This window comes from Colletotrichum truncatum, assembly GCF_014235925.2.
Source record: "Colletotrichum truncatum strain CMES1059 chromosome Unknown Contig_0001, whole genome shotgun sequence".
NCBI classification, from domain to species: domain Eukaryota; kingdom Fungi; phylum Ascomycota; class Sordariomycetes; order Glomerellales; family Glomerellaceae; genus Colletotrichum; species Colletotrichum truncatum.
In genome coordinates this window covers 2,324,262-2,348,460 of record NW_027222398.1, presented here as the reverse complement: position 1 = coordinate 2,348,460, position 24,199 = coordinate 2,324,262, and the positions used below count along the sequence as shown (strand labels likewise).

Here is a 24,199-nt window from a genome sequence, read left to right as displayed (position 1 = left end):
TTTAATCGAGTAATAGTATTAAGTGTATATAATGAATGAATACTCGGGTATACCCAACCCTCATCTCGTGTCTTTCAGCCTCCTTATCGCCGCTTGATTCATTGCACTGTAAAGGCGCAACGGGTATCCATCAAGTAAGTATGCACAACAACCTGCACACTAAGCCTGTCTGTACTGTTGGGGAGGAAGTTCTGAAGCATTGTTGCCGGCGCCTGCGGGGTTGATGGCAGGCACCTCAGAGACGCGACGCGAAGACAAATTTTCAGCTGTTCCGTGATACGACGGCGCTGGATCAAGGCCTTGGGCTGGCGCAGGGGCCTGCTGTTGATACACTGTCTCCGCCACGGGTGTCAAAGTCGATGGGGAAGAGGTAATCTGGTAGTAGCTCTCACGGCCCACCGAGTCGACAGTTGAGCGGACTGCGGGCTGATACGGCCCCTTGTACGCATCATGCGTGGAAGTTGGTACAGGTGATACTACCACCTCTATGGGGGCTCCATTTTTGGGCATTGTAGGATGTGTATACGACTGGGTCATGGTAGGTGCGCCGCCGGCGCCAGGACCAATGTTGTTGTTATTGTTGTCGGCTCTCCTTCGATTACGGATAAGCATCCACGCGATGGCGCCGGCGGTTAAACCAATGACTGCCAGTCCGCCAATAGTTCCGCCGACAATGGCTCCTACCGGGGGCCCAGGGCTCGATGGCGGAGACGAAGAGGATTCTGGGGGAAGAGAACTGGACGGTACAGTCGACGCAATAACTGCAGAGGACTGGTCACTCGATGTAAGCTTGGAGGTGCTGGACGTCGAGCGGCCTGTCGTCTCGAGAAGCAGCTTTCTGCCCTTGGCGTGGTTGTTACCGCACCGGAATCCCGTGATTGTTGCAATATTGCCAAAGCTGACGGGTTTCAGGGCGGTAACGCAAAGAGGGTAATCGGTGTTAAAGTTGCTATGATTATCAACGTTAGTTTGACTTCGTTATATCATACAATAGGGGCACAAGGCTGACCAGCAAAGTGTGCCGAGTCCCTCAATGCTTCTAGAGCAAATCGAGTTGAAACCATCAAGACAGCTTGTGTACGGCGACGATCCGCCAGTGCAGGCGAAATAGCTACCGCTGGTAACGCATGCTTGGTTGGTATAGCAGTCATATGGTTCACTATCTGCAGACACATGATATTAGCTGACTAACTAAATCAATGCCTGGTAGTTATGGAGTCGGCATACTGAATTCATAGTAACCACATGTGGGACCGCCATTCTCCCTCTTCTGGGCAATTGCCGCGAACCGAGGGTTAGGCGGCGTTGTAGGCGCGGCAGACCAGTCTCCGATCTCATCATGTCGCGGTACGAGTGTTTGCGCGGGCGATGCTGCTCTAAAGCGAACAGCGTTGAATGCGACTGCTGAAGATATAATCTCTAAGAGTATTGCTATGCTTGAAATCGCGACCATGGTGAGGGTGAAAATGAAACCAAAATTCAAGAAATGCGAGATAATTCTCTTTATAGATGAAGAGTTGTTCGATTTTACTGCGTCACAACTGTGGGAAGGAGGAAGAGAAGAGAGGGATCGAGACAGAATCGAGAAACAGGGGTTAGGGAGGATTATCAAACACAGAGGAGGGTGAACAGGCAGAAAGATGCTGGAAGAGACTTGCATGAAAAAATGGATTTCTCCAAGGCCAAGAGGCTAAGAAAGTGCCCAGGATGGTGGGATAACTCATGATGATGGGTTCGAATACGCAACATTCTTAGCTTAATGTGGTGCTGTCTCTTTTCAGTTTCACCAAGAGTGTGAGTACTCCAGCCTGGCCGAGGCTGACTCTGTAAGCTTAGACTGCAAGGGATATGAGAGTTGCCGCTGGTATCTTCTCAGTCTCACTGGGTAGAATTAACCTCACTTTACCAAGGGTTTTATGGCGGTGGCAGGGTACAACATGCAGGTTGCGCTGGCAGTCTTGACTCCGCTCTTCACGTGAGTTCAATAGCACATGAATCAGCTTGCCTTTTCGGCAGATTATTTTACATTGCTGTAGCAGCCACAAATTGCTCTTCTGGGAGATAGTGTTGGCTCGTTCATCCCTATTTCCTTGGCCCGATCATGCAGCTGCCAGCTCGCCAACCTCCTTGATGCCCTAGCAATTCATCAGCTTCCCAAAACGTTGCAGCTCCGTAGAATCCAATCTTATGGTAACCCTTTTTAACCCGTATTCGATCCATGTCTATCAAGAGGCACAAATGTGGATGAAAGGTATGAAGTGCATCAGGTCAACAAAAGAGGACCAGGTAGGCGGCGCCAAGACACCATCCGAGCTGACCGACTTGTATCCGAAACATTGCTATTCAAGACATTTCATAGCATTTCCTGATTTGCCGCCTTTTCCTTAGACCGCGCTAGCTTGACATCCCTTAAGTCCTCGAATCCTCCCTAGTTACAGCAACCAGGCATTTGGTAGTATTCATTCCCAGTTCCGCTTAACTCTTCCGCAGCTCAAGAACGATCGTTTGGGATTAGTCTGTCGATAGAGGGACTTAGACAGGTCTGATTGGTGCGCTTCATGAAGTCAGTGACTTTCGCACCGAAACCCTTTTCTCTACCCATCCTAGCACCCTAGTATTACGCATCTATCACAGAATCAGTCTCAAGTGTACAAAAACTTGGGGTCAAATGAGGCTGTTGCCCAAGCAATCGATACTGATGAGAAGGAGAAGGATGAGGACCTCTATAAAAATAAGAGGGGAATTGCAAGTGAACTATTACTTCTACGCGACAAACGTCCCCAACACTTGAAAATGACTGAGAAATCTGCAAGCAACTGATATTAATCCTACCATCCCAGCCGCCTCCCATCAACCAAAACGCATGCTGAGCCCCACAAAAAGCCATTCTTCCCTGTTTACTGTTGTGTTTGTGTTGCCCTTTTGTGTTCTCTCCCTCACTCTGCTTAGTCCTTCGAGTCTTTAACCACTTATGACTTGTGTCCTTGTGCAAGGATGAAATTCTGAACGTTCGCCTTGCAGCTTTAAGTAAAGTATGGTATTTTTTCCTGGGTTACATCCTCCCACCAAGAGAAAAGTAAGTTATTCGTTTGCATTAAGACTTTCACTCTTCGTCATTCGAAGAGATTACTGGTATTATACTGATCCCATAACTCATAACAAGACTTATCTTATTAATTGGCAACACAACAAGAAATGAAACTCTATATTGGGAAAATAACAAAAATCGACGAAAATAGAAATAAACTAAAACATTGTCGCCAAAAACGTTTCATATGTATACAACGGCGGCCGCTATGTTTTAAAATTGAATTTTGGCATCTCAATTATACCGTTTACGTCACAGTTGGGTTCGAACAGACATATAATGCACCGGATGCAAAAAGACAATTCTGTCTCTGCTTAGAATGGCTTTCGGTTTAATATCATCTCCATTAGAATATTAACTATCTTTATTTTACAGGCTCAAGGTTGCCTTTGGAAGGTCCTTCGACACACAAGCCATCCTTTGAAAACCGGCTACCATGAACCGGACAATCCCATGACTTCTCCACTCCATTCCAACATACAACACCCTTCATGTGCGGACACAAAGCGCTGACTTTGGTGACCTTACCGCTTTCGTCCTTGTACACAGCAATCGGCTTTGACGTCTTCGGGTTCAACACGCCACCAGAGCCTGGAACCAAGTCTTCAATGTCGGTGATGTCTGACTGCAAGAGCCGCTTATATTGACTGTTGATTTGGAGGTCATGCGAAATCATGGTCGCTGCTGATCCCAAGATAGAGGCCTTTCGTTTCGGTGAGTACAGCTTCGCCCAGCTATTCTCTGCGCCGTCAATCTCATCCGCAATGAGTCTGCCTGCAATGACACCATGAGTGAGGCCATTGCCAGAGTCGCCCGTTACAATGAAGGTTCGCTTTTGAGCTTGGTTCAAGCCGATGAAGGCCATGTAGTCGACGGGCTCAAAGACCTGTCCGCTCCACTTGTAGTCAACTGTGCCAGCCTGAGGGAATCGTTCTCTGACCCAAGTCTCGAGCTCCTCAAATCTTCCAAAGGGATCTTCCTGTCCAACCTTGTGATCGCAACCGCCAATAACCATATAGTCATTTTTGTCGTCGCAAGCAGTCATCCTGACATATTTGTATTCCTCCGCGGTGTCGTAGAGGAGACAATCTTCGACAGAGCCCTTCGGGACTCTGATCGCAATGCAGTAAGTACGGTTGTACTCCATTTCAGCAACAACGCTAAGCTTCTGCAACGGCACGTTGGTTGCTTCAACGGCATGATCGCATTTGACGATATGACCATTTTGAGTCTTGACCTCAACGTGCTTGTTTCCAATGCCGAGAATCTCAATGCCGGGTTCATCAACAGACATGACTCTCGTTTGAGGGTAACACTTGAAATTAGGCTGCTGAAGAAGGAACTGAAGAATGCCGTTCAAGTATTTCGTGGGATGGAATGTTGCTTGGCCATGCCAAATAGCTCCGTCACGTTGGTCAGGCCTACCGGGCTCAGCAGACCACCCTTTCACAGTCAAGCCCTCTCGGAACTCGACGTCCAATCCCAGCTCTTTGGCGAACTCGACCTCTTGTTTAACCTCTTCCAAATCCTCGGCATGTTTGGGGTCATTTCGTGCGTATTGCGAGATCATGTAGCCCGGCAGCTTGCGATACTCGCAGTCGATGCCTAGCTTTTGGGATACCTCGCCAACGTAGTTGAGGGCCCAAGTGTGGCTTTCCGCGGCAGCCTTTGCGCCATCCTTTCCATGCTTTTTCTTTATTTCAAGGTATCCATCGTCCAAAGCGTTGGACAAGTGCCCGCTTGTTCGACCAGTTTCTCCGGAAAGTAGTTCTCGCGCCTCGAGCATGACTACCTGCTTGCCGCGGGTGACCAGTTCATAGGCAATAGAAACGCCAGCGATTCCTGAACCGATGATGCAGACATCAGCCTCGATATCGCTCGCCAGCGGCTTGATATCAGCCCCAGCGCGGTTGCCGTACTCATCGAGGTGCACCCATACGGCATCGGTTGCGCCAGATGTGGTCTCGAAATGATTCTTTGAGCCTGTAGTAATAGACATGGTTGTTCTCTTCAGATGGATAGAGGGTGTAAGTTCTCCGTTCTTTCTTGGTGTTCTGCAAGCGAAAGAGGCAATTGACGCCCGCTGGGTGAGGAACGGTAGAAGACGACGTTGGGCTCTGATCGATTGTCGCCAGATTGAATTCATTTTGGCCGACCTTCGACCTAAAAGAACAACGAACCGTACGTGAGCGAAGGTGGGAGGTAGTTTTGTCGTCGACGTATGGTATTTGTTTTGGGTGCCTCTTGATTGGTTTTGGTCAGGGGTAGAGTGACACAGGGTGAAATCATCATACTGTCATGACGGCGCGTTTCGTCATGGCATCTAAGCCCACGAGTATGCTTGTCATGCCAGCGTATTTCATCACATTATCCATACCAATCGAACCATATGGCTCCCTAACTGATAGCTACATGTTCCAGAAATGGATTGCCAAGGATTATTTCAGTCGCTCTTCGCCCTGGAGTGATAGCTCCGAATCTGATGATCGTCGCCCCACAGAACCGATCACCGACATCGACATGGGACACTCTCTGCACCGGCCCGTATTATCCATGTGCTAAACTAGGATGGTCACTCTTTTGGTGAATCAAGCATATTGGTAATATTACAATAGTTGATGTTTGATTGGTTTGCCGTGCTAACAGTGTCATCCATCTCGTCATCCTAGCTACATACAAGAATTGTAACCCCTCACCTGGCATTTCCGCTCATGGCTTTACGTCGTTTAAGCATATGCAAAAGTGACGACAAAAAAAGCCAGCCAAGTCAATTTCATCACATGCGACTACTTGTTCACTGGTTTGTGACTAGGCCATGTGGTCTTAGTTTCTTAGTCGGGAGGAGATGTCCACACTCATCTCCAACAACCTAAATACGTAGTTTTTCGCTCTTGTTTAACTGACTACCCGATCTCCTAGTTATAATTATGGTTTAAACCTTAAAATTTCATTGCTCTTAATATCTTTATACATATAACTCGATGTATTGATTGTTGGGTTGATAGAACATAGAAATGAGAAGTACATCCATCAGTCTGATGCAGATCAGACTAGCCGGACAATTCTACATTAGATTATATTTGACTTCGTCTTTATGAGACATCAGACGTGATTTTGGCAGTATCAGTAAGATAGGATTCCATCGTTTCACATTCTAGGTAGTACAATTGTCAGCTGAGAAACGATAAACAAGGCTATGTTCATCTCGCAACTATGCTCAACTCAAACTGGCAGAACTACATTGGCACGGACTGTTATTTTTTGACATTCGGATAGGGATTTAGGATACCGGGGAGTTCTTAAATGCCGAGAAGCCTCTTCATCTCGCTGCCCATTACTCCCGGATGGGGCACTACCACAGCACCTGATTCCTCCAGTGCCCTAGCTTTTACATCCGCCGGCACATCTCTCGGCGTCAATAACGCACCCGCATGTCCCATAGTCTTGCCCTGCGGCGCCGTTCTACCTGCAACCATGGCAATGATTGGCTTCGGGTTGGACGTGGCCCTCTTATACTCTCTAATTGCCTCGGCTGCCCTGATTTCGGCTTCACCACCGATTTCCCCTATGACAATGATGCCCTTTGTCTCGTCATGTTCAAAAAATAGCCGCAGGCCATCAAGAAGGGTAGTACCTGGCATAGTGTCTCCTCCCATCCCAACAACAATGCTCTGTCCGAGTCCTGCCTTCGTCGTGGAGCCAACAGCTTCATAGCTAAGAGTTCCACTTTTCGAAACGATGCCAACTATGCCTCTACGGTATTGTTTGTACGGCATGATGCCGATACGGCACTGATCTGGCGCTATTATCCCGGGACAGTTTGGTCCCACTAGGCGAGTCTTGGTCTGAGTTCTTAGTATTTCTTGGACCCGAGCCATGTCGTGAACTGGCACATGTTCTGCAACAGATACAACTAGGGGTACCTCAGCTTCGATGGCTTCAATGATGGCGCTGGCTGCAAATTGTGCTGGAACAAACACAGCGCTTGCGTGCGGTCTAACCTCCTTCATTGCCTATCGAATTGCGTTGTCAACCAATTTCAAGCTGCACACTGAGTTCTACCACTCTTACCTCTCTTACAGTGGAAAAGACGGGAAGGCCTAAGTGCCTTTGTCCCCCTTTTCCTGGAGAAACACCCCCAACAACATTGGTCCCATATTCAATAGTGTCTTTTGCGTTTATCGTCGCCTGCAACATGTTAGATGTTGCTTCAAAACATAATCAGTACTACGTCGGAACACACAGCTCTTCCGGTAAACCCTACGATTCAAGTTAATTCAACTTTTGTTTGTCGCACATAGTTATATGCCCACCTTGGTAAATGACTTTTGTCCCTTTTCCTATCTTCAAGTTGGCGATGGTGTCCTGCTCATACGACCCGCATCGTGCCTTTGTCGACGAGAAGTTGCGTTTCGCTGATTCGATCGGCTTCTGGTGTCGAGCCTGAAAGGCGAATCTTGAGAGGCGTTGAGTAGACATCATTACTGTGTTGAGCGAAATGAAATTTACAGGGCTATGAGCCAAGTGAAAATGTAATGCCTCTGCAGGGTCTCAAATGGAATTCATATCTATTTTGCTTGAGATTCGATCATGCAACTGGGTTTGGCGACAGGGAGGTTGGAGAAATGTCTCGGCTATGCTCATACAACCGATGTGTCTCGTGATGTCATCTCCGTGCTGGCCTAAATGGCTCTGCTGCGGCAAAAGGTACGAGCGAAGTAAAGCAACGCCAAAAATTGAAGGATATCTGGACGTTTCAATAATTTATCAATAATTTATCGTGGACAGGCTCTTTTTATTGCGGCTAATTCGGTTTGTCGGTGTTGATAGATTGCTGACCGTTCTGGGTCCTGTTTTCTGGATAAAGCCTCGGTAATAGCATTAAGTTAAGAAGCGGGGTTGATATGTCGTCGGCCACCTGCAATGCCACTGGTCTTAAAACCAACACATTCTACCTTATTCAAAATAAGCTATACTCACAGCATCAGTCCTTCTTTCAACAACAAATCATCAAAGTCAAAGGCAGGAAAGTCAAATTTTGCAACCGTCGATCCAGAAACCATCCACCTCCATATTCGTGCTATCGCCGTTTCAAACATGCTAAGACTTGATTCGTAAAAAATATGGTTACTAAAGCCCACTTTTGAACAGTTGGAAAGAATTCCGCGCCGTGATATATCTCTTTTGATTGATGATGTTCTCAGTTATCTTGTGAATCTTTGAACATTTGCCTCGACGATTGGCTTTGCTGCCGACACCGTCGATGATCTTATTGCTCCAAACTGGCAACTGTTTCTCAGCAACCTTGTCGTACTTGACGTCGACAAACATTCCCATTGCATCGCACTTATCTTGGACAATGGTATCTTGGCGTTCTTAGAGCATTTAACCCAGGTTTGGCGCAGCAGCCTTTCTCCAAAACATTTCCCTCCGTGCCCTTGCCCTTCAGTTTTATCCTCTTGACTGGCAATTCTTGCGTAGTAGAGGCGTGGACTCTGTCTTATTCCGTTTCTCAACTTTCGTTCATTAGGGCTGTCTACTTCTCGTCTTCCCCTGGCCACATAAGGTAAGTACCTTAGCTAGTGCAGTAATAAGAATCTCCTGCCACTTCTTATAAACTATCTACCTAATTCCCAATTCCTTATCACAGCCTCTAGTAAACCTTCGGTAAGTAACCGTCATAATCTAAATCGAGTTTCCTACTTCCTCATTCCAACGTCATGCGCGTTTGAATCACCGCACTCCTCTGGAACCTGATGTAGCTTATTAACGCCTCTCGTATTTCTAGTCAGCTGACAGGCTCCTCTGGCACAGTAATATTTGCACTCCGGGAAAAAGCCTCAAGCCTAGTGACATGGTAAATTCCTTTTTGTGGTAATGTTTTGCTTGCGCTTAGTCACGCCTTTCCTATCGGAAGCCGTCGGTGCACCATTCCGGCGCCCCACCCGGGCCGTGGTGCGATGCATAGTCCGTCCTGCTAGGAATGCTCCGGGGCGAGGATGTGTGCCCTTCTGCAAAGCTACAAAGGTGTCAGCGGCACCTAGTTTTACTCTTCGTCCTATTATTCACCTTATAAATCGAATATTCCGTCTCTACTATACCCCGAACACGTGTTTTTCTACTATGCTGAGTGGCTATTTGTGCACTAAGACTCCGTGCAACTGAACTGTATGATGGCTGCGGGGTACCAAAGTTAATTGAGGCGACGAATTACACTGCTTCTATCCGTGACACTACCTAAAAGCGACATTGGAGGCCGGCTTCCCCTCAGTGAGATCAACCAAACGGCTGACGTGGAAGACACTGTTGTGAGACATTGTCTATCATTGATGCAGGGGCACCGATAAGATCTCACGCCATTTCCGTGCCATATCACCTACCCCTCCCCCCTCTCCCACAGGAAAATGCATCTTTGCACCAACAAACCACCCCCAAATTCATTCATTGACCGGGCCAATCGCTGAGGGGAGCCTTGTCTATCTACGCGCGCGGTAGGAAGATTGCCAGGAAACCATAAAATTCTCTCTGCAACAACTCAACCTCTCTGGCGGTCTTTCTCCGCGACGATGGATCCCGCAAAGCTGACTGGCCAGGCTCTCCTTAGCCACACCATCCAAACAACTCCCATTATCGACAATCACGCCCATCCACTGTTGGATCTTGAGGCTATTGGTCGTTATCCCCTTCTATCCATCACTACAGAAGCTACCGGGGACGCGATCCATGCTTCGCTGACCAGTCTCGCCCACTTGCGCGCTGTCAAGCAATTGGCCAAAGTGCTTCGATGTGAGCCAAGCTGGGAGGCAGTGGTTAACGCCATTGAGGCGAAACGCATCGAAGATTACGACGCGTGGGTTGGAGAGTGCCTCAGTGGTATTGAATCCGTGCTGGTTGATGATGGATTGGATGGCGAGAATGAAGTCTATCCTTACTCGTACTTCAGCGACCTCACTCGCAGCCCAGCAAAAAGAATTGTTCGCATTGAGAAGGTCGCAGCCGACATTATCAATGAACATCTATTGGCGGAAGATGCAGCTACGGTAACAGCTGAAAGTGCTCGCGTGACTTTTGAAAAGTCGTTGCATGCGTTCGACAACAGCATCAGGGAAGCCATTGCCGACCCTGAAGTCGTCGGGTTCAAGTCAGTTATATGTTACCGCACTGGTCTTGCAATCCCTAGAGAGCCGGATGTTGCAGCTGCCCAAAAGGCCTTTGAGGGTATTCACGGGGCTTACATTCAGAGCACTGAAAAGGGATTCACTCGCGTCAATCATCCTGGTCTGGACGAGTATCTAGTTCACCGACTTGCGTGCCTCATTAGGGACTCCGAGGGCTCCGGCAAGAAACCCATTCAGTTCCACACTGGACTCGGCGACAACGACATTACTCTGACCTCGGCGTCTCCGGCACATTTACAAGACTTTATCCGCCAATATCCCACTGTACCAATCGTTCTATTACACGCCAGCTATCCCTTTGTTAGAGAGGCTGGGTATTTGGCTTGCGTTTATGCCAACGTGTATGCGGATATTGGAGAGATATTCCCTTTTCTCAGTCGCGACGGTCAGGAGACTGCCCTTCGACAAATCCTTGAGCTTTGCCCCTGGTCCAAGGTCCTTTGGAGCACTGACGGCCACTGGTTCCCCGAGACATACCTTTTGGCAGTGCTGCAAGTGAAGGAAGTCTTGGAAAAGGTAAGTACACTGTTATCCTCTGCATAAGTCTTCATCTGATTTACATGTCTCAGGTGTTGAGCGAGTATGCCCGCAAAGGACATATGACCTGGCGAGAAGCCACTAAGCTTGTGAAAGATATTCTTTTCAATAACTCGAACCATGTCTATCACCTTCAACTTCCATTCAGCCCAGATGAAGGGTTTTTGAACCCAAGAAGGCTCTCTGGAAGAAGCGACTTGGACATCTTGGAAGCTTTCCTAGATGGGAAAAAGCCGCCGCAGTACCTGCGCATCTACTGGAACGATATGACAGCCACCCCACGAGTACGAGCTGTTCCCATGCGGAAAGTTTTATCGGTGATGAATGAGGATGGTGATTTTTTATTGAGCATAACGAAGGCAAGCCTAGGCTTGCTACAGAACGACATGGTTGTTCCGGGGGCATCTGGAACCGGAGAGTACCGCCTTCATCCAGATTTCACCTCGCTACATGAAGGACCCCGAGAAGGCCACATAAGCGTCTTCGGCGACTTTAGAGAACAAGATGGCGCGGTTGTGCCCTTATGCCCGCGATCTCTTCTGCAACGGGTGGTTGAGAACAGTGCCCGTCTAGGTCTCACCTTCAGTATCGGATTCGAGATTGAGCTCCTCCTACTGGAGCGAGTCAACAGCGGGCCCGAGAAATACCGAACCCTGAACAACGACGGACATGCGTGGTCTACCTCCCGTATGATGGACAACCCTGTCTTCATCAAAGTCATTGAAAGGGCTGTCGCTGAGTTGGATGAAAGGGGCATCTACATCGAGCAGATTCATCCTGAAAGCGCTGCTGGCCAATTCGAGGTCGTGCTTCCACACGTCCCGCCCTTGGAAGCAGTGGATACACTTCTTTATGTCCGTGACGTGATATCAAGCATTGCTCAGGCTGAAGGGTACAGAATGTCCCTGCACCCCAAGCCGTTCCCGACATCTTGTGGCACTGCAGCTCATATGCATATGTCCATTACCTCGCCCAACGGTTCCAAGCCGGAGACGTATCAACCGTTTTACGCCGGCATCCTGAAACACTTGCGCGCCATAGCTGCCATCACGTACAGCAACCCGGTCAGCTATGAGCGTGTCCAAGATGGTTGCTGGGCCGGTGGCCGATGGGTAACCTGGGGCACGCAGAACAGAGAGACGCCTTTACGGAAGGTCGAGGACAGTCATTGGGAGATCAAATGTTTGGACGGCATCGCGAACCCATACTTGGCGGTTGCTGCCCTCCTCGGTGCCGGATCACATGGAGTCCAGACCAACGAGAAGCTGGTCTGGGGTGACTGCGAGGTTGACCCCGCGACTTTGACGCAGAATGACCGCAAGGAGCTTGGTGTAGAGCAAATGCTTCCGTCCAGCCTACCAGAAGCTCTCAAATCCTTGGCTGAGGATGAGGTCCTGGTTGAGCTTCTTGGAGAAGAGTTGATTGAACGATATACAACTGTGAAAGAGGAAGAGATGAAGACACTGGATTCGCTTAGCAATGAGGATAGGCGGCAGTGGATTTTGGAGAGATATTGAGCGGTTTTTGGCAAGGGGTAAAATTGAATGACTGGGATCCATGTTGGTGTAGTAAAAACAAAAAGCACGTTTTGAGCCTTATCCGCCTCTACTATTTGCTTTCCTTGATAATAGTGTTTAAAGCCTTGACGTATTCCTCGACTTCCTTCGCCCCAATAAGTGTCAGATCCCTCCGTCTTCCTTCTATGACCACGTGTGGCACCGCATCGACGCCATCTATAGCTGACATTCTAATCATGTTCTTTGTGTCGATTTTGCCCTCGGTCTCGTCCTCGACAATTTCTCTGGCTTCGGCCTCGCTGATGTCCGCCTCAACGCAGGCTTCTACCAACACATCCTTCGCGCCTTGGTTCTGCTCGCGCTCAAAGTAGCGACTGTATAACGCGTCGACCAATCGGTTTGCAGTCTCGCTTCCCTTGGATTCTTGAAAGTGTTGGATAACACGATGGGCGTTGAAAGTGTTTGAGAAAGTCCCGCCCCAAGAGAAGTCAATGCCTACAGCGGCGCCAAGCTCTGACATGGTTGCCTCATATACTGATTGCTTTACATCGGAGGCGTCATGCTTTTCTGTCTTGAACCAGTGACGCTTGTCCTGAGGTTCGGATGGGAACTCCGGGTTGAGCTGATAAGGGCGAAAGACGAAGGTGAAGGAGACCTTTTCGGCGTCAGGGGAGGCGGCGACTTGCTCAAGGGCCTTTCCTAATCTATTGCGTATAAGTTGCCATTTTACTTTACGCAGTGCACCATCATTTTGGTTTCATCTAACTGTTACCTTTTCTTTGCGATGTATGTCCTATATTAACGTCATCAGTAAAAGTGTGCACAGCGCTGGGTGTTGTAAACCTACCAGGGACATATGGTGTCTAGGGTAAAGGTGATTTGGGACTTGTACATGGTAACGTTCAGACCAGATTGTGTTTTATGTAATCATCTAACATATATCGTTCTTCTTTCCAAATGTTTGTATTTTTGGTAGTTTGCAAAGCAAATAAGGGATGCTTAATAGTCAAGCTGCTCTAACCCCGCACCAAGAGGCAGATGTGCCACTCACGTGGCCAATCACTGGTTTGTCACCCACATCTTAATTGACAAATAGCAAAACAGTCCGCTATGAGCATTTACATTGATGATTCTTATTAAAAGGAGTTTTTGAACTTTTGAAATCGGCCCAGCAGTAACTTTTATCAACCCCGTTTGCTTACACCACAAATCGACTTCATCTCTATTTCATTTTACCTCACCCAGGTATCTGCCAGGCCTTTTACAGCTCCACTTCAATACCTTAACGCTACCAGAAAGATAAGTACGCCGAATAGAATAAGAAGTGGTTCCAGCTTCGCTACCCCATCATTCACGTGCCGACTTCGGAAACTAAACACTTCCGTATCGATAGCATAGGCGCACTGTCACACGGACCACTGCATATATCGGGGCATGCATTCAACCCATGCACCCGGCTATTGTTTCCCATATAAAACTAACGGGGATGTCATTTTGTGCATGAAAACCTTCAAATCGGTAATTACCGAATAGACGGTTATATAATCAACCCAATAACCCCTAGACAGTCTCTAATGAATGGAAGCATCTTTTTTTACCCCATAAGTGGTGGGCAAATTGACTGCGTGACAGTTATGAGCCCAGTACCTCATGGTGACAATTACCAATTGAAAAACCGACTTCTAGAAGGGAGCAGTTCAGACTTATGCCATAGACAAGGGCACTCAATTGACGAAGTTACCGACCCATGAGACTTTGGCAGTCAAGTCCACCAAACAAAACATCAATTCCAATCACACAAGGCTGAACGTTGAAGTGTTGAAACATTCAATCACAAAAGAACTTCTGGTCATCAATTCATATCATCAACACTTATCAAAAAATCACAAAAAGTTCATCTCAACTCAGGGGGACTTACCACATCTGAGGAGTTGAACCCAGGACTCTTAACTTGAACCTTATATAAGTTCATGCTCGACCATACCACGGATACGCAGCCAGGAGGGTTGGAATTACGAAACGGAAGAGACACCTAGTTGCTCATTTTATGCCTCTGAAAGCTTCGGGCAGATAAGACGAACAGGTGGTTCACTTTATAGTCTTCGTGTAACGGAACCGATAAGACTTTTTACAAATTGCGAAAACTCCACAACCCTGAATTGAACCCACGAAGGGGAGCTTGCCAGTCTTACGGTCCTTGCGAATAGCTACAAGTTGGGTGGCTAGACCAACTACACTAAACGGCAGGTTCATTAGACAGGGGGGGCGTCTTGCGTTTTGTTGAGAATTGAGGCGTTGAGATTGGCTATATACCCTCAAACCTCTAGGCAACAATCGACAAAATCACCAACTTGAAACAAGAAGTGTCTAGTCACGAACTCAATCTTGGCCACGGCGAAAAATCAACTGCACAACGATCAGAAGAGAGAGACCAGTTCTCTTTTCAAGAGAGATCATGAATTCAACTACGGAAACTGCAAAATACACACAGCGGCTACAGACTGACAGCGACTGGAACCACTGGTTCAACAACTTACAGATGCTGGCAAACGTTCATGAAGTCTGGGACTATGTGAATCCAAAAGGAACCAAGATTAATACTAAGCCAAGATTGGAATTCCCAGACCCAAAAGACCTCAGACAAGAAGAACGAGCAAACTATAGCAACGTTATCAGCTATGGAAAAGCTATCTATCAAGAAGAAAAAGACCAATACAACCAGGTTCGGCGAAGTCTTCTAGAAATTCACAGTTGGATCATGAACACTGTAGCAGCCACTTATATCAGCCAAGTCAGCAAGGAGCAAACAGTCAGGGATATCATAAAAGCTCTTGAAAAACAGCTAGCGCCAGACAACTTTGGGAGACAACAAATGGTATTGGAAAGATATAACAAGCATATGCTATCAATCAAAAGAGCAAAACTTGGAGGATGGCTCATAATCTATCGAGAAATCATGGATGAAGCCCAAACAATCGGAATCCCTGCTCTCAGCGATCCAGTTACTCAAGTCTCTGAGTTCTTGAAAGCAGTCAAGCAAATTGCACCAGATTACTACACATCTGCCTCTTACGACTTCACAAAGCGATACAAGGATGACCCAACCTACAGTTCGATCAGCAAGACTGCTGGAATTGAGCAAGCTAACGATTTCCGCAGTTGGGTGAGAACTTTCCACCCAGACTGGCTGAATGCTGCTCCATTAAAAGACACGAGTTTCGCTACTTGGCAAGGAGAAAACGAACAAGGAATAAAACAGGGGGCAAAACGAGAGCAAAAGTGTGCAGCTTGCCCAAACGAAAGTCACCGATTTGTTGATTGCAAACATGCCAACCCTAAGAAGCGAGGCCCAAACTATCATGAAGATAATCCAGAAAATAAGAAAGCACTGGAAAGATTGAATGAGTATCTCCAGAAGAAACCACACTTAAAGAGAATAGTTGAAAAACTACGAAAAGGGGCAAGCGATCAGCAGTCTCAAAAGTCCCCAGATCGAGCAACATCTTCCTCAAACTGGAGAAACACTACACAATCATCATCCCACTATACTCAAGAAGTGTCTGATGGAGAAGGATCACTCTCATCTTTCGTCACTATCGTCAATCAAGGAGAAGCAAGTCTCTATTCAGGATTCCCACTGTCAGACAGTATGATAGTAGACTCAGGAACAGGATTCCACATCTGCAACGACTCCTCAAGACTTCATGATCTCGACTACACAGTCACAAAAGACTTCACCACTGGAGGAGGAGATGTACATGCAATTGCGAAAGGCACAATGATCATCAAACCAAACCAAGGCGGCAAATCCAACAACAAGGAGATCAAAGTCAGAAATGTATGGCTTGTGCCTGGATACCCAACATCGCTCCTTGGGACAGAACCGCTGAAGCAAAAAGGGATCATCTTTACAACAGGAATACCGGGTCTTATCGACTCAAAAGGCAGACTTCTATTCAAAACACCAAACCGATATGGTCAATACATTATTGAAGCTGGCCCAGCTCTGCTGAACAATACCTCGTTCAGCAATACCGAGAAGACTGTGAGATTCAGCCCAACCGTAGAAAGGAAACCAACCAAAGGTTTTCAGTCAACAAGACAACCACTCCCAACATCATCAGCAGAAGCCAAGTTGTGGCATGAGAGACTTGGTCATCCAGGCGCTGAGGGACTGGAACAGCTACTTAAAACAGCTCTTGGGATACAGATAAAAGGAATCACAAAAGTGGAATGTGATGCCTGTGCTGTTGGGAAGGCAACTCGCCAAATTTCCCGCAGAAACCCAGACCATTGGCCAACTGCTGTAGGAGATTATCTATCTCTCGACTTCTTTACACTTAGCAAAGCATACAATAGGGAGAAGGTGATCCTGCTGGTCAGCGATGGCTGGTCAGGGTTCTTCTGGATAAGAACTCTTCGTACTCGAAAGGAGGGACTACAAGCTATGACAGAATTAGCAGCATACCTCGAGAGACAGTGCTTTATCAAAATCTCTATTCTACGCCTAGATTGGGAGGTTGCTTTACGCAATGCGTTTGAACTATGGGCAGCTGTGAATGGATATATGATTGAAAGATCAGCTGAGTACACTGGTGCTCAAAACCCAGCAGAAAGAGCTGGAGGTGCTGTGTTTATGATCATGAGAGCACTTCGATTTCAATCTCGCTTTCCTGAATTGATGGCACCAGAGCTGGCAAAAGCAGCAGTTTATCTGTCAAACAGATTGCCTCGAAGACGCCACAAGTGGCAGACACCATTGGGGTTGGTCAACACTTGGCTGAACTCTCATCAACAGTCTACCCACAAGAGGGCTGAAAAGCCACAACTAGCACACTTGAGGCGATATGGCTGCAGAGCTTACCCCTTGACACAAAACTACAAGAGAGGAATAGAAAAGTCAAACAAAACTGCGCCAAGAGCTCATATTGGCTATCTATGTGGTTATGACAGCACAAATATCTACAGAATCTGGATCCCAGCAATAGGAAAAGTCATGAGAACTAGAGACGTTACTTTCGACGAAAACACGCTGTATGATCCAAGGATTGAGGATACCAGCAAGTTAAGCCAAATGGAACTTGAATTCCAGTTCACAGAAATGGATATCCCATTCACAAATCCAATTGAACAAGACCTAGACACAGCTGGCTGGGATGGAGAAGATTTCAGCGATAATATTACCGGGCCACTACCCGCCTCGAATCCAGCCGCTCAAGAAACAACACCGGCAACACCGATGCAGGAGAAAGAATCAGGGGATTTTCAATTACCTACACCCACTTCTCTATCACCAACAGTACAGCTGTCAGATTCTCAAACAACTGAGGGGGTGGGGGAGACTCCAGAAACTCCAGAAGTATCGCCAACTCCAGAACAATCGGATCAAAGTGAGACCATAGAGGAAACCTCAACAGACCGACTCGAACTACAACAGACACCAGTCATAGAATTAGAACCAGAAGAAATCATACCACAAGATTCCTCCACAGTAATCCCAAACATAGCGAGAAGGGGAAGACCTCGTGGCAGCAGAAATCACAACATCTACAATCGATCAGCCCCTCTTGGTCAAACAAATCAACAGCCACCAGAAGCAACAAGATCATCACAAAGACTGAGAAGAGCAAGAGAATCCCACTTCACACTGCAATCTACGGATACAGTAAAAGGAAGAGATCAATGGGATGCATCAGCAGATGATTTAGGCAATCCACACCAAAAGACACTTCCACCAGTTCCAAAGAATTACAGTGAAGCGATCAAACACCAATACAGTCACAAATGGATTGCTGCAATGAATATTGAGAACAGATCACTATGGCAAATGGGCACGTTTGAAATGATTGATCTTGGCAATATTGATCAAGACACTCAGCGAATTATCCCATTGAAGTGGGTATTCACATATAAGGGCAGCAAAGGATATCTCAAGAAGTTCAAAGCGAGGATCTGTGTTCGAGGAGATCTCCAACCGACAAATGAACTAGAGACCTATGCCTCAACGCTTGCTGGTATATCGCTGCGAAGTCTCATGGCAATTGTGGCGAGATTTGACTTAGAGACTCTTCAATTGGACGCAGTCAACGCATTTACACATGCCACAATTGATGAGGAAGTCTATGTTTGGTTTCCTCCAGGATTCAGACAAGAGGGATACTGTCTTGCCCTGCGAAAAGCACTATATGGATTGAGACGAAGCCCACTGCTATGGCAAAAGAATCTGGAGAGATCATTCAAGAAGCTTGGCCTTATCCCACTCCAAGAAGATGACTGTATCTACACCAATCAATACTTCATAGTATTCCACTTTGTGGACGATATTGGGGTTATATACCATAAAAAGCATGAAACCAAAGTAAAAGAAGCAGTTCAACAACTCAAAAAGGAGTATGAAATGAAAGATATGGGAGAATTGAGTATCTTCCTAGGAGTCAGAATAATAAGAGAACGAAAAACCCGTCAACTATGGATGAGTCTCGACAACTATATATCTAAGGTCACTGAAGAATTCAAGATCAGAACCTCAACCAAGCGACGCCAAACACCTATGGCAATAGATAACCTGGTCCCAAGTCCTGGTCAGGCTACGCCAGAGGAAATCAACTACTATCAACGGAAGGTTGGATCAATCAACTATGCTGGAGTGATTGGCAGACCAGATATAGCTCGAACAAGCTCGAGACTAGCAGAATTCCTATCAAATCCATCTTCTGAACACCAGAAAGCAGCATATGAATGCTTACAATATCTTGAGGACAACAAATACCTCGCTATCGAGTTCAATTGCAAAGGGAAAGGAGTCCTCTACTGCGCCTCAGACGCTTCATTCGCTGATGACTCTGTCACTCGAAAAAGCACTCAAGGATATGTGATGATGCTATTCGGAGGTCCAATTCATTGGAAAGCAGTCAAACAACGAAGAGTAGTCACTTCAAGCACAGAAGCTGAGCTTGCTGCTTTGACAGCAGCCACAAGAGAATATATGGCAACCATTCGACTCATGGAACAATTGAATCTCCAATTAGATGATAAATACATCATGCAATGCGACAATAAGCAAACTCTTCGACTATTGATTGCTGAAAGACCCCAAGCGACTAGCAAATTACGCCATATCAATATCAACAACTTATGGCTTCGCCAGGAATTACAGAAGGGATCAATTGACTTTCAATGGGTTCCAACCAACGAAATGGTGGCAGACGGTATGACTAAAGCAATGCCAGCCCAAAAACACAACCACTTTATCGCCCAATTGGGTATGGCGAATATTGAACATTTGATCGAGAAGAACGCAGTATGAATCTGGAATTTGGTAGTAAGTATACGGAGTTCTGAATAGTATCATTTCTGTATTTGAATGAGAATACAGAGAATCAACCTACAACAGGTTGCCTCTCTGAGGGGGTGTGTCACACGGACCACTGCATATATCGGGGCATGCATTCAACCCATGCACCCGGCTATTGTTTCCCATATAAAACTAACGGGGATGTCATTTTGTGCATGAAAACCTTCAAATCGGTAATTACCGAATAGACGGTTATATAATCAACCCAATAACCCCTAGACAGTCTCTAATGAATGGAAGCATCTTTTTTTACCCCATAAGTGGTGGGCAAATTGACTGCGTGACACGCACTAATTAAGACGCTCAAGTGTACTGAATGGGGGTTTACTGGGAAGGAAACTCGAAGAGAGAAGATCCACTAATTTCCCAATTTGGATGGCTTGCCCTAGTTGATTTGGGATATTTGTCCTGGGCAGTAAGGTCGAAGCGGGAGTCTCCCCTAATGGTAAAAGACCAGAACCTTACCAAAACGAGAACTTCAAGATGCGTTATGGGGCTACAGGAGACTTGAGGATTACAAAAGGTGGCTACTTCTCTTATAGTTCCATATCAGCATTTCTACATTATCGGACACATCTTCCCTTGATACACAAATGTCAGAACATCTTATTTGCAGACCCTTGCCTCCAACTTTCAGCCACTAACAAAACTTACAGAAACATCACAACACATACACCATTAGTAAAAATAACAATTCAGTACAGTTACAGAGCAAGTTACAACCATGGCATCGGGCACCGTTTTCGTCAATGGGCGAATTCTAAGTAAAGCTGGGACTGGCCTCAATGCTGAGCCGACTTTCGCGGACAGCATGCTAGTCACAGATGGAAAGATCAGCGCCATTGGAACACGGAATGAGGTCGTACCTGAGGATACCAGCAGCTTCGAAGTTCAAGATCTCCAGAAGCGCACTGTACTCCCTGGGTTTATCGACGGTCATATGCACCTCCTCCTCTTGGGCCAGTCACTGCGGAAACTAGACTTGGTTCACTGCAAAACAGTGGAGGACATTCGGTCAACAATCAAGTCTTATGCTGAGGCCAACCCACAGGTGCCATCCATTCTTTGCAAAAATTGGATGCACTCAATGACCCCAAATGGTGTCAGTGCTTCCTTGCTCGATGATATTGATCCGCGTCCGATATTTATCGATGCGAGTTCCCAGCATTCATGTTGGTGCAACTCGGCGGCATTGAAGGAACTCGGGGCTGCCCAAATGCCGGATCCCCCTGGTGGGAGCATCCACCGCGATGTCAACGGAAACCCTACCGGCGTCTTGGACGAGGGTGCAATGATGTCTGTCATTTGGCCATTTCAAGCTTCTTCTGCTCCTAAAGAAGAGCGTATTCAAGCTATAAAGGCTGCTATCAAGGAATACAATGCAGCGGGATATACGAGCATTGTGGAGATGGCCATGGATGAAGAAGCTTGGGACGCCCTTGTCACACTGAAAAAAGACCAACCGGACATTTCGATACGAGTCGCTGCGTATTGGCTGATTAAACCTACGGCAGATCTGGAGGCCAACTCCAAACAAGTCCGGCGTGCTCTTGAATTGAGCAAGCAGTACAATCTGAGCACTAGTCCAGACTTACGCGTGGTCGGTGTGAAGGTCATATGCGACGGCATCATAGACGCTTGCACGGCCTATCTCTCCCAGCCTTACGCACCTGCAGGTCTGCCACCGCCGATCTGGGAACCCGAGCACTTAAATCCTGTCGTAAAGGAAGCAGATTCAGGAGGCCTCCAAGTGGCACTTCACGCGATTGGCGATGCTGCGATCAAGATGGCTATTGATGCGATCGAGAAAAACGGAACCCCTGGGCGGCGACACCGTATCGAGCATCTGGAGCTTGCGTCTCCCGAAGATGCTCAACGGCTAGGCAAGCTGGGTCTCACAGCATCTATCCATCCGGTGCACGCTGATCCTTCAATCCTCACAGAGTGGCCGCGTCTTTTGGGAGAGGACCGTTGTAAGCGAGCGTTTGCATATCGCGAGTTCGCCGATGCAGGTGCCTTGATGGCAATTGGAAGTGATAGCCCTACCTCCCCATGGGCGCCTTTGCACAACATCTACGTCGCATCTACTAGACGGTCTTCAAGGAACCCGAATTACACCAAGGTGGTGAATGAGAATTTCAAGCTAGGATTGTGCGAGTCTGTTGTTGCGGCAACATGGGGCGCCGCCAGTAGCGTGTTTGCTGAAGATAGAACAGGAAGTTTGGCCAGTGGCAGGCTTGCGGACTTTATTGTTGTAGATATGGAGTGGGATGCGACTCGTTTGCTTAATGCAGCTGTCAAGGAGACATGGTTCGGTGGCAGGAGGGTGTGGGAGGCCTGAAAAGAATAGCCGATACTGAAATGTTTTATGTTGAAAGTTCAACCCATTTTAACTATGCGTTTCGTTCAAATTATTGATAAGCCAACCGTGTAATTATTCCAACATTTATCACATTTAAGGGAGCGAACTGTCTTCCTTGTTCTCCCAACATAAATCTGCTCGTAAGGCAAAAAGGTTGTATGTTCAAGAACCGTCTATTGACATTACATGTTGAAAGTACTTGCAGACCTAAAGGGATTCTGAATATTGCAGAGTTTGTATAATTGGCTAGAGTTTGGAATGGCGCAATGTAGGGGTCTCTACAGTTGCCCGTTATTATTAATAAGGCCGAATCCCCCGCAAACCTCTCGGAGTCCTCCACCTTACGTAAATGTCTCATCGGTCTCCGAGCCCTTGTTGATTCGCAAATAACTTCCGTCTCCCTATTTGGGCATAACGTCAACGTATCCTGACCAGATCAAGACTCGTTGAGGTAGAGTCGTGAATATTTGCGTCTAGTTGGTTTCTCTAAAGACCTCAATAAGTCACGCATGATGCAAAGGGGCCGTAACATCGCCATCTTGCTTTTCTCCAGAAGACCCACCGTAGCGGCCTCAACTCACTCATCCCACATAAGGAGATTCACTCACAGTCCCAACACCATGTCTCAGAGCAGTGATCTCACAAGCGGCAGTGAGTGATGGGCTCAAACACGAGCGAGATCGTTCCAGTACCCTTTCTGACCAGCCACTAGAAAAGCCGGTCAACTTCGGCATCGTCGTCTTCCCTGCCTTCCAGGCACTCGACGTCTTCGGGCCCCTGGATGCGCTTAACATGTTGTCGCGCTCCTACGATATGAACCTGTACACCATTGCCGAGTCTTTGGATCCCGTCTCTACGAAGCAGATCCCCGGAGCTCAACAACAGCCCGGCGCTATCCCCGCCGCCCCTTCGGCGCCGACAGCGAACTCCGATTTCGGCCAGACCATCCTGCCTACGCATACCTTCCAGACAGCCCCACCTCTTGACGTGCTCATCGTTCCCGGCGGACAGGGCACGCGATATGCCGGCATTCGCACAGCCATTGAGTTCATCAAGGAGCGCTTCCCAGAGCTGCAGCACCTAATTACTGTTTGTACCGGGGCAGGCGTGGCAGCGCGTGCTGGGGTGCTGGATGGAAAGAGGGCTACGACAAACAAACTGTCATGGGAACAGACCATTGCTCTGCGCCCCGAGGTTAACTGGGTACACAAGGCACGATGGGTGGAAGATGGGAACGTTTGGACATCCTCGGGGATTAGCGCCGGGATTGATGTGACGTTTGCGTGGATCGGAGCAGTGTACGGGAAGGATGTTGCGAAAGGCATCGCCAACAGGATGGAGTACACCCCCGTAGAAGATCCGAGTTGGGACCCTTTTGCGGATATGTGGCGTTAAGGAAAGCTGAAATGGCCAAGTCATGATCTCACATCGCTTCATCTTTGAAGCTCAACCTGGTGACTTGGAAAACCACTAGTTTACTCTACCTATCATCTAGAATGATTAATAACATAATTATAGACGTTGTGCGTACCCAGGAAATTCTGATATGTTATGGGTTTATGGCCAATAGTTGGCCGTAATTTGGTATTATGTCTGCTGTCCTTGGGACTTACTTTGCTGAAGATATGCTACGTTGATGCTGTAATTTCATCAAACAGGTTTTGATTCTCTCCTAATGAAAGTTGTTCCAAATTCGAAAATGAATCTCCCTAGTAACGGGAAACCACTTCTCAGGATTTCAAAGAAACAAAAATTGGTCAAAGACGCGGATGGTACCAACTTTCGGCAAAGACTGGTTGCAGAGGACGGAAGGCATAAGCTTCGGCATTATCAACAGACTGAAATAGTTCGCACACCTTCTTTTAAAATCATCGAGAGGTAGCCTCCGCGGGGGAAACGACGCCACTGAATACATCCAGATTCAAGTTAAAAGGCATTTTGGTGGTTTGCGAGAATTCTGACTACGACCTCATTTTCCCCAACAAGCAGATCAGATTGCAACATGCCAACTGCCTCCTTGCCAGCCTACCTGCTTGCCTTCAAGAGACAATAAGTATCTTATGTTCCGTATATGTCTGATGAGAAGCTGAGATAAGTTACGGTGCGGAGGAGTCAATGGCAAGTTGCTGCGCCTGGAAAATTCAGCTTACAAATGAAAGGATG

The 24,199-nt window shown here is 47.2% G+C and overlaps 7 protein-coding genes across 7 annotated transcripts; 3 read left to right on the top strand and 4 right to left on the bottom strand.

Annotated features, from left to right (window-relative positions):
- Positions 1-159: 159 nt before the first annotated feature.
- On the bottom strand, positions 160-1,453 carry CTRU02_200587 (uncharacterized protein; the record flags this gene model as incomplete). The annotated part of the gene is made up of 3 exons (XM_036718596.1): positions 160-949; positions 1,010-1,163; positions 1,228-1,453. 3 exons carry the CDS (start codon positions 1,451-1,453, stop codon positions 160-162), a joined length of 1,170 nt encoding a protein of 389 aa, XP_036589596.1.
- A 1,999-nt stretch (positions 1,454-3,452) lies between these two features.
- CTRU02_200586 (FAD dependent oxidoreductase) lies at positions 3,453-5,234 on the bottom strand (the record flags this gene model as incomplete). The annotated part of the gene is made up of 1 exon (XM_036718595.1): positions 3,453-5,234. The coding sequence occupies one exon, from the start codon at positions 5,232-5,234 to the stop codon at positions 3,453-3,455; it is 1,782 nt and encodes a 593-aa protein (XP_036589595.1).
- A 1,153-nt stretch (positions 5,235-6,387) lies between these two features.
- CTRU02_200585 (succinate-CoA ligase) lies at positions 6,388-7,570 on the bottom strand (the record flags this gene model as incomplete). The annotated part of the gene is made up of 4 exons (XM_036718594.1): positions 6,388-7,101; positions 7,160-7,276; positions 7,332-7,348; positions 7,402-7,570. The coding sequence occupies 4 exons, from the start codon at positions 7,568-7,570 to the stop codon at positions 6,388-6,390; spliced, it is 1,017 nt and encodes a 338-aa protein (XP_036589594.1).
- A 2,084-nt stretch (positions 7,571-9,654) lies between these two features.
- On the top strand, positions 9,655-12,320 carry CTRU02_200584 (glutamine synthetase; the record flags this gene model as incomplete). The annotated part of the gene is made up of 2 exons (XM_036718593.1): positions 9,655-10,782; positions 10,836-12,320. The coding sequence occupies 2 exons, from the start codon at positions 9,655-9,657 to the stop codon at positions 12,318-12,320; spliced, it is 2,613 nt and encodes an 870-aa protein (XP_036589593.1).
- Positions 12,321-12,411: 91 nt separating this feature from the next.
- On the bottom strand, positions 12,412-13,214 carry CTRU02_200583 (dsba oxidoreductase; the record flags this gene model as incomplete). Its single annotated transcript, XM_036718592.1, has 3 exons — positions 12,412-13,024; positions 13,093-13,113; positions 13,168-13,214. The coding sequence occupies 3 exons, from the start codon at positions 13,212-13,214 to the stop codon at positions 12,412-12,414; spliced, it is 681 nt and encodes a 226-aa protein (XP_036589592.1).
- A 7,184-nt stretch (positions 13,215-20,398) lies between these two features.
- On the top strand, positions 20,399-22,015 carry CTRU02_200582 (amidohydrolase family protein; the record flags this gene model as incomplete). Its single annotated transcript, XM_036718590.1, has 1 exon — positions 20,399-22,015. One exon carries the CDS (start codon positions 20,399-20,401, stop codon positions 22,013-22,015), a length of 1,617 nt encoding a protein of 538 aa, XP_036589590.1.
- A 530-nt stretch (positions 22,016-22,545) lies between these two features.
- On the top strand, positions 22,546-23,431 carry CTRU02_200581 (dj-1 family protein; the record flags this gene model as incomplete). The annotated part of the gene is made up of 2 exons (XM_036718589.1): positions 22,546-22,687; positions 22,749-23,431. The coding sequence occupies 2 exons, from the start codon at positions 22,546-22,548 to the stop codon at positions 23,429-23,431; spliced, it is 825 nt and encodes a 274-aa protein (XP_036589589.1).
- Between the last annotated feature and the right edge of the window lie 768 nt (positions 23,432-24,199).